Genomic DNA, 10,592 nt, shown 5'->3' on the forward strand with positions numbered 1-10,592 from the left:
TCAATACTTGGAGTATGTATTATACTTTCTTAAATTAGAGCATGTTACAGGCCATTTTGAGCATTTGAAAATTTTTAGAAATTTTCCACTACGCACGCACATTTGTACGCGCGCAGCAGGTACGGAAGCAAGACACTACATTTTTTCACAATTTTCTATTCTTTTCAGTCATCTTATGGCCAATAGCAATGCCGTACGCACGCATCAAACGTCAAACTGTAGCATCAAACTGTGCCGATATACAGTGAAATGCTAAAATCAGGCCTATTCTTAAACATTTATAGCTCCTTAGGATGAAAGGTGACCTCTCCCCCCCCCCTATTTTTATTACATATTCTGAAAGCAAATAAGTTGTAAATATGATTTTATAGATCATAATGGCTGATCGGACATTGTGACGTCATCATATTGCCATCTGAATTTAAAGAAAGTGAATTTTAGCTATGACGTCATTTTTGAAAATACGCATTTGAGCGTATCTCGCTTATCCTTGATCGATCGCCTTCCAACTTTGAGTATGTTACAGCTAAGACAATTCTCTTTCATATATATTACTTCTTTTTACATTGTGATGACGTCATCATGGTAAAAAAAAATGTTTTTTCTGACTTCCCCCCCCCCCCAACATCTTTCTTTCCTCTGACTTCCCCCCCCCCCCCAACATCTTTCTTTCCTCAAAACGTTGATGAGTCAATACCATCTTAACCATTCGTCATTTCTGAATCATATTAAGTGAGCATAATCTTCAGGCACTGGTGGACCGTAGGGTAAATTACAGGATGTGCTATGTATTGGCATATCTAGGATCCCCCAGATAAAAAAAACTCGCCCATCCACCTCCCACAGATCATGCTCAAGTAGTTAAAAATCACCTCAAATCATATTATTTTGCGAGTTAGCCCCCTCACCTATTCACCGATTCCCACTTTACCTTTCCACCACATCAGCTCCCTTCCATTTCAAGACCCCTACACCACTGATGCTAGGGCCTGCTAGTAGGAAAGGTTTGTAAGCCTATACAGGATCAGATTGTGCTATAGCCAAAATACAAATGTATGTTATTTTTGATACAGGCATGGTTGTAGTATTTTCTGTTCAAAATAATTCCTATTCCTCTATTTTAACATATTTCAATTCAAATAATAATAATTCAGAGTTTCTTCTATACCGGTTATATGCATGCAAATTTATTTAAACTTTAATCGTTGAGATTAGGCATATAGATAGAATACCCAATCGGCAGTGAAGGTCCTGATTTGCGAGAAGAAAAGCATGCGCACATATTCTTGGAAGCACTGCTTCCATTCCAGTGTTAAATTGACTATACCGACGCCACCACACGGTTGTCACAATAGCAAATTTAAGTGTTGTAGGGTATGCTCTGACTTTTTTTGACCATTGACACACTGTATACATTATTGTTTGATATTGAAAACCAGCCATGCGGAAATTCTAAGCAGCTGAGAGTACGATGCGATAGGCCCGAATGTGACTTATCCTAGATACCACAGTTACTAGGCCAAACATTGAAAAACTTTGCTTTTCCAATAAACTACAGCAATCCACTCGAAAAAATTTCTTATTTTTTTTTTAGCCAGGGTATGCACTGCATACCTTGCTTGCCTTGACGGTCCGCCACTGTCTTCAGGTCAAGGTTGAATGTCATGTACCTTAATTTTCCGTTCGCGCTTTTTAGCGTGCACGTACGTGTGCGTCAAAATTTATATATGCTTAGAACCATGAATATATTTAATCAGTTATAGCTCCTTAGGATGAAAGTAACCCCCAATTTTTATTACATTTTCTAAAAGCACATGAGTTGTAGATATGATTTTATAGATCATAATGGCTGATCGGACATTGTGACGTCATCATATTGCCATTTGAATTAAGAAAAAACTGATTTTTTTTCCTTTATGACATCATTATTTTTATACTCGTTTGAACTTATCTCGCTTAGTCTTGATTGATCGTCTCCCACCTGTGAGTATGTTATAGCTGAGGCAATTTTCTTTCGGAAGTGTCCCTTTATCTGTCATTTTGATGACGTCATCATGGTAAAAAAGAATGAATCTTTGGATCCTTCTCATCTCTCTTCAAATTTATCAAATATCATTGACGACAGAGGGCGACAGGCTGTATTTCGACGCTATCAGATTGATTTATAGTACATTATGAAAGGAAAATTTGTGTGGAATTACTAACCAACAGGCGTTTTTAAATTACTTTTGACAAGGATTAATTTCTCGTGCCATTACCGTCTACGAACACATCGTGACGTGCGTGTACGGTAGAATTAGGAAATCCCAATATCACTTTTCAGAGAGAGGGCGAAAGACTGTATTTGAAGTTGGGAATTACGTTTTGTTACATGTTTTGAATTCCTGACACTGTATTCATGAACAGGAGCCACATTTATCAATCTAGAATTCAGCTTAAATTAGTCTTAAGTACATTTTTTTTTCTTAAGTCAAATTTATCAATATTGCGCTTAGCTTAAAAATTTCTTAAAACTAGAAAGATTGTACATGGGCACCATCTAAGACAATTTTTAAGCGAAGATTTTGCTAAGATTGGGTAATAAATCAGCTTAAGATTAAAATTGCCGTGAGCAACGTACATGCGCTTTTCAACGAACATTTGGCTTGGCATGGAATAGTCAATGTGAGCTGTTCAATGTGCAAAGTCATGCGTGACGTCATCTACGCGCAATTTTGCGAGTTTTACATTATCGATCATATCCTTACCAATTGTCATTTCTCAATGATATTCAGTTGGCATAAACTTCAGGTCGAGGCATTTTTCAAATTTTCCACACTGCGCTGGAATTTTCGTTTTTTTACATGCTTTGGGTTTCTGACACTGTATTCACAAACTTCCTTTTCTTTCAGTCATCTTAGGGCCAACAGCAATGCCGTACTCGCCCATCAAAGGTATGAATCCTTGTGCGCGTTTTTGTCGACAAACACTGAAAATTATGACAAAATCATGCCTATTTTCAATCAGTTATAGCTCCTTAGGATGAATGGTGACCCCAATTTGTATTACTTATTCTTAAAGCACATAAGTTGTAGATATGATTTTATGGATGATAATGGCTGATCGGACATTGTGACGTCATCATATTGCCATCTGAAATAAAAAAAATACTGAATTGTTATCTATGACATTTGTTAAAATACTCGTTTGAGATTATCTCATTTACCTGTACTGCCGTGATTCGGAAAAACGCATTATATCCATTTTTGAGAATTTTGAGATTTTTGGCTTAGTGGCATCCTATGGATGTAATCTATCATGTGAATTGATCATATACCCTAAAAAATGTTTATAAATATGAAATTAATATGAGAATTACGCATTATATCCATCCACCAAAGGAAAAATATCCGGAAGAGTGCATTATATCCACCAAGCATTGAAAAGCGAGCAATCAACCAATCACAGAAGACAATGATGCATATGTAATTAGTTCCCTAGCTGGTGGAAGGGCATAATAAGGCATAATACGAAGTTTGTTTTTGATTAGAGTACAATTAATAAAAGAAGAATGCACTGTTCTTCATCTTTTAAAGAATAAGTTGCAATATGCCCATGACCAAATTGTGGCCATAATATAAATTTTAAATTTTAGTCTGTAATATAAATAATTATTATTATAACTAAGACCATACAAAAACATACGTATCAAACTTAAAAATGTTTTACTTAGACTTTCCAATTAAGCTAATGCTTGGAATTTAGATATAATACCTATGCTAAACTTACATTTAAAATATTTATCTATATTAAAATGAGTACACTTCCTTATAATTTAAGGAAACAAAAATTTATAAATGGGCCTGAAGAAGTGTGATTAGTTAAGTTGTTATTTATTTTTTTTGTTTATTAAATTGAAAGGGGGTATTCTTCATAGTTAATTTAAATAATCTGATTATTTATGTTGTAAAAAACTTACTAACAGTGTTGTTGCTTGTTCTTTCAGTAGTGATTAACGATAGTATTTAATTTAAATTTTACATGTACCATACCAAATCATTTAGGGGAAATACAACATCTAATAAATCAGATCAGACATATTTTGTAAATATTTTATGAGAGTGAATGCAATAATGTTGCTATAAATAATATAAACAAAAATCCTTAAAAAACATTAAATTTTGTTTTGTTTTAAGTTATTTAAACATAATGGAATTTAAACCTCTAAAGTCCTGGTGAAAATTCACTTTAATTTGTTCCTTAAGTAAAGAATAATGCATGCATTCTACTGGCAAAACTGGATATAATGCCTAACATCAGATTTTTCATGCTTCATTGGCTTTTGTTTTAATTTGGAAAAACGCATTATGTCCATTTTGACTGGGTTATAGAAAAAAAATATACAAAAAATGTACTTTAGTATGTTTTTCTGTTGTGTAATTAGTACATTTACACAAAAAATTCAATAAAGTTCATTTCCATAACAAAAGTAACGTGTTTAGCTCAATATCTTAGAACTATGATTTTGGCTTATAATGCGTTCTTCCGAATCACGGCAGTGTAATCGGTCTCTCCAAACTTTGAGTATGTTATAGCTGAGACAATTCTCTTTCATAAATGTGAATTTTGTTTACATTTTGATGACGTCATCATGGTCAAAATAAATTGGTTTTTTTTCTGACAGTAACGCTGAAAATTTTCCAGAATCATGCCTATTTTCAATCAGTTATGGCTCCTTAGGATGAAACGTGACCCCCATTTTTTATTACATATTCTGAAAGCACATGAGTTGTAGATACTATTTTATAGATCTTTTTGGATGATCGGACATTGTGACGTCATCATATTGCCGTCTGAATTCAATAAATGCGTATTTTATCTACAAAGTGTGCCCTTCATTCGTCATTTTGATGACGTCATCATGGACAAAATGAATGATTTTTTTACCCCTCATCTTTCTTTCTTCAAAATATGTGCGAAAGAGGGCGGCAGACTGTATTTCAATGCTATCAGACTGGTATAGTATAGTTGCATTAAAGGAAAAATTCGTGTGGCATTACCGACCAACAGGCGTTTTTAATTAAATGACACTTGACAAGGTTAAATTTCGTGTGCCATTACCGTCCACACGCACGTCATGATGTGCGCGTACGTTTGCGAAAAACTTGAAACTACTCTTATTTAAAACTAAATTATAGCACATTTGAGTACATTTTGAGTATCCATAAATTTTTCAATTCGCATTGCAAGTGCACGCTGAGTATCAGAGTTCAAATGTCCAGCGGATCACCACCTAACTCGTCATCAGTGACGAGTTCAAGTCTAGTTTAACTTTTTTTTTTTTTTCGTTCTTTTTTTCTTTATTTTGGTTTGGTGGTTTCCATTTTAGTTTTAGGCCATCTTTTCATTGTTTTTGGTTTACTTTTAGTTACTTTTGAATTTCATGATTGTAAACATATTTTGTTATACTTACTGTATGTACCAGTGGTTCCTTGGCAAGCAGTGCTAGTCACTGAATGGATAAAGAAACCTTGGTTAAAGAAACCTTAAATACATAAATACGGTCTTGATCATGATACATAAATGTGTCTTTTTCAACCAGGCCAATACAAGGATAATAATAATATGAAGAACTCCTTTAGGAATAGTCCTAATCATTCATGCAATACTTTACAACAAAATTTTGATAGAGTAATGGACTGTACAGTACTTGTGACAGGCATGGAGTATGTTTCAATGTCTTCTTCATTTAGGTCTACAATTACTTCTTCATTGCCTATGCTAACTGGGCCATTTGATATTATTTTTATACGAATTACGTACTCGTGCAAATAAGTACACGCGCTTAAAATATTTTGTTGCACTTTTTGATTGGCGCTTATTCAAACGGCACTTATTCAAACGGAGTGGAAATTGGGAGGGCACTCATGGAAATATATGAAAATTGAGGGGTTCTTATGTTAACTTGGAAAATTCAAGGGGCGCATTTTGAAGGAGAAAAGATTATAAGGACATCTGGAAACCAAAGATTACGAATGGTTCTTGTGCAGAAAAGACAATCGTCCAGAGAGTATTGCTCATGACAAGAATGCGATGAGTTTTAACAGCAGATGAAATTAGTAGTGGTTGTGGTGTATAAGCTTGTTGGCAATCTTCTGATTGAGATTTGCACGGCTTCTTCCAAACTCAGATTAAAAGGGGCAAATTATCAGGGAAAGAAAAGAAATCGGGCTAGACAAATGTAAGAAGAGGAAATGGGAAAAATACTGTCCAGGTAGCTCGAATCTGTCCAGTGGGAAAATATCCTCATTTTGAAATTGACAAAAGAGGAAAATAGGATGCCACTCCACAGCTAAAATCATGCCGACCACAGGATTGATTGGATTATTGGCTTGCTAAGAAAACAGTCACGTAATATTATTTTGAAAAATGAATAAACATCGAGAGGGTGTTTATTCAAGTTAGGAGGGGCGCTTATTCGTGCGAGTATAGTACTATGAATGCAAAATACTGGTCTAAGAACCATCCCAATCCTATGCATTACATTGATCTTTCACTAAACTTGGATGGAGCAATGCATCTGACACGTCATCACATTAGTTTAGAGCATCTTCGTAACAAACGCGCACAAGGTTCGTAATTTCAAAAATTGGATATTATGTACCTGATAATGCTAAATCAGTCCCAAATTATATAAAATTGGTAAACTTAACTTTAAATGCGAAAGTAACAGAAAACAATGTTTTCTGCAGTCCCGCATGCATTTGTAAAATGTAGTTAAATGTCATGCATTTCTTTACTGCATAAGCTCTTGCATATGGCAAGAGTTACACTCTGTAGTCTGCAAAATAAATGTACCGCATCTGTACAGTGTTTAAATATGCATTTACGGCCATCTAAAGGAGGCATTCTTAAAATCTACCTCAACCACTACCATGGTGGAGCTCAGGTAGTGTGGTTTTTCCTATGTAAGCGTCCCATATGTTTTTTCCCTTAACTTTGGCAGGTCTGCATCGGTCTAGCTATCTGCGATGTATTTTTTTTTATTTTTTATGTTGATTGATTGTTAGAGATTACACTATAAGAAACCACTACCGCTGTTACTTATTCCGATTTCTATGAAAAATACTTTTTTTGGGTGGGAGGGGGCTGTCGAGTAATTTTTTGAGGAAATTTGTTTTGAAAGACAGTGCTGATGATCTTATAATCTTCTTGCAAATATGATTAATTTTTTTTTAAATATGTACGTTTCAAGTTTAATATTTACTGCCTTATCTATTCATTCAGCAAATTGTTAAGGCTGAAATAGTGAATTACAATAATGCTGCTGCATTACCACGGCAGTCATCCCGACAACAACGGAGTTCAATGTGTTTGGTAATGTAATTTGGTGTAAAAAAAACAAAGCTGTTCACGGTCACCTGAAGCTTGTGCTTGATAAAATATTTATTAGTCTTAAAAATTGTTACCTGTCTTACTATTTGGAAATTATACTGACCAAAATGCAGTGACATTGTCAGTATTTTGATTTGTTATATTCGGTTACACAAATATGATTACATAGAATGAGCATGCATTAAAAATACAAAGTAAAAGTTAAAATGAACTAATTAAACCTGGATAACCAAATAGTTGTAAACGAAAGTAAAACTTACTTCCATTTGTGTCCATAACAAGAAGAAAATTAAAATTTCCCGAAGCTAAAGTATATTTGTTATTTTACCTCAATTTAATGACTGCTGCTCTGACTTGATTACAAATTACTGTTGTCATTAGATTTCCATTGTATATCATCCAACATGATCAGTTTTAATCACCCCTGGATTTGCAATCAGTACATGTACATTTCGTTTGCCACCTTTCACAATTTGGATTTACCTTGAACAATTCTTATTATATAGTATACCCTCCATAGTTATCATAAAAGTAAAAGCATTTTTAAAAGGAAGAAGAATCTAAATACTCTCGGAAAATACTCCAATTAGTTTGTTGTAAGACGAAAACCATATTCTTATTTATATGATTAGTACTTTTTCTATGGTAACTCTAGAAAAATAATGTTTTCTTGCTGAGCACAAGTAGACTTTCAAACAATGTAAAGCATTACATCGTTTAATATGAATAAGGCTGCAGACACTGTTTATGTCATGTGTGCAATGTGCTTACTAGCGAGAAATTTTAGTAGTGTTTGATGTAGCGAGGTTCTATTTCTTCATGGCCATATGATTTACAGTCTTTGTATTCAAGTTATATATGGTATGCCGAAAAACCGCGAATTGAAGCCCAGTGTATGTATAAAACAAGATTGGTTTATACATTAATTTAGGTGATTTATTCCAGTTAAATACACTCCATTATACAGATTGATATTACAATGACATTATTTATTGTTTAATTTTACAAATTCAGAAAATTTACAGCACTCGAAAAGAAGCCCATCCAAAGTTCTAAAAAAAATTAAATTCAATTCGAGATTTTACAGTACTTTAATATATTCATATTTTTTTATGTTAGAGGAACATGGAGATAGTACAGATTCTGTTAAAATATGATTTTGCACTTTTTAAATGTTTAATTCCTTTACCAGGGGCGGATTTATAGGGGGGGGGGGCTAAACAGGCTTTAGCCCCCCCCCCCCTAAAATTTCATAGCCATTTCTTTTTAACTGCTTTTTGAAGGTCCGAATTAAAATATTGTTTAATGTTGTTCTTCACACACATCATATTTATGGGCTAAACATTTTACAGTAGTTATTTTTCAGTGATAAAATAAAAATGAAATACGTTTTTTAACCGATCAGCGGACAAAAAACGTAGCTAAGAAAGCTGCTTTTGCCTTGCCTTCATGCTCAAATCTTGAAGCAAAGGCCGTTGTGCAGCGGTCTCAACGTTTGTATAATACACTAAACTTTTTGTGTCGCGCGGGTTTGTTCTTGTCTAGTCTTTCCTTGATTGCTTGCGGTCAGAGGTATTTGAATGTTTGTATATAAACTAATAATAAACTAAAATTTTCGTGTCGAGCGAGTCGTTCTTGTCTAGTCTTGTCTTGATTGCTTGTGGTCAGAGGCAGGTATTTAAACGTTTGTATGATACACTAAACATTTCGTGTCGAGAGAGTTGTTCCAGTTTAGTTTTTTCTTGATTGCTTGTCGTCGGATACTACTACTACATTTAAAACATATTTTAAGGGGAATTCTTTTGTCGTCTGAGGTTCTCCTTAACATTGTCAAATTTTACCTTTAGGGACAGTATTTTTATTATGAAACTGTTTCACCCTCTTCATTGTCTTATGTTCCCCATGGCAACCCTTTCACCAGGATTTTTAAAGAATGGTGAAATTTCAGAAAATGAATTTTAAGGGTGGTGCACAAAATTCTAAAGGGTGGATACAAACAATTGCTATTTTAGTACATCTACATTTTGAGAAATTTACGCCTACGTTTTAATAAATTAGACATTGAATTTTGCAATTACATTTTGATTTTAACATTGACTTTTGCTGCGTATGGCACCCCATACATTAAGGACCCCAACGGAAATAAGGTTCCTTTTTATCTTTCTTGGGTCATCCTTAGTATCTTGTAGTTGTCTTCCCTGTTTTTGTATGCTTTGTATGTTTCGTACTGAATGAAATCGTTGGCGGAGGTAATGAGATATTGGGTCATGGAACATTGTGACTAAGTTTGACAAGTTTGTGATTAAAATTGTAGGCTGTTGACAAATATATAAAAAAAAATAGTTTTCTATTGATTGTGACCCTGAGCTTTGACCATGACCCTTCAAAATTCTTAGGTAAGTAGTCTGTTGTCTTATGTCATATTTCTAATTGACTCCTTCTACTATAAGTTTGTGGCCCGTGCTCTGATAGAAACCCACCATAATCGTCTATCAATAAAAGTCAACGGCTAACCTGATAGTCACCCAGTGGAACATTCGTGTTAGATTAATCAATTTTTCACTATACACGATAACGCAAAAATGTATATGTTCGGGTTTATAACTTCTACAGCTTAAGGGGTTGATCAAAAATCATCTTAAATTCGTCTTAAATCCATAAATCCCAGGCCAGGTCTTTTAAGATACAGAAATATGATATTGTTGTCTAAGTTGTCCTGAATATTAAATAGATCCCTGATAAAAGATCATGAGAAATTTGTTGGCGCTTCATTTTGACTATATAATGGTGATGTGATTATGCTTTTTACCATCTCCATGGTAAAAGTGTCATTTCCGCCCATCTAGCGGTAATATTTCCTCAAATTTTCCCACCTCAGCCCCAACCATGGCGGGACTGATGTGGTTGTGAAATCACGGATTTGAAGTATGTACAGTAAATTACATACTAAAAGACAGTGTTTATAAACTTTATTTTCAATTGTATATCACACATAGGCCTATTAATAAGATTATTATTATTATAATACTATTGGCTCTTCATTTTGATTAATGGTGATGTGGTGATGATAAATTTTAAGCTACTAAAATTGTCATTTCTGGCCACCTAGAGGTACTATTTCTTCAAATTTTAGCACCTCAGCCCCAACCTTACCAAATGTCCCCCTCCACCTTTCAAAATAGATCTGCACCCTTCCCTGAGTATGTTTAAACTCCGTT

The 10,592-nt window shown here is 34.2% G+C and overlaps 1 protein-coding gene across 1 annotated transcript in view; it reads left to right on the top strand.

Moving 5' to 3' along the window:
* Positions 1 to 8,565, top strand: part of LOC117117367 (ras-related protein Rab-28-like) — a gene marked incomplete at its 5' end in the record, with an annotated part of 25,401 nt that extends 16,836 nt beyond the window's left edge. The window contains 1 exon segment of the mRNA XM_033261649.1: positions 7,267 to 8,565. Coding sequence (XP_033117540.1) covers positions 7,267 to 7,365 — 99 coding nt within the window.
* Positions 8,566 to 10,592: the final 2,027 nt, after the last annotated feature.

The sequence above is a fragment of the Anneissia japonica genome, unplaced genomic scaffold (genome assembly GCF_011630105.1).
Source record: "Anneissia japonica isolate Jap-2015-1 unplaced genomic scaffold, ASM1163010v1 scaffold288182_len93402_cov192, whole genome shotgun sequence".
NCBI lineage: Eukaryota > Metazoa > Echinodermata > Crinoidea > Comatulida > Comatulidae > Anneissia > Anneissia japonica.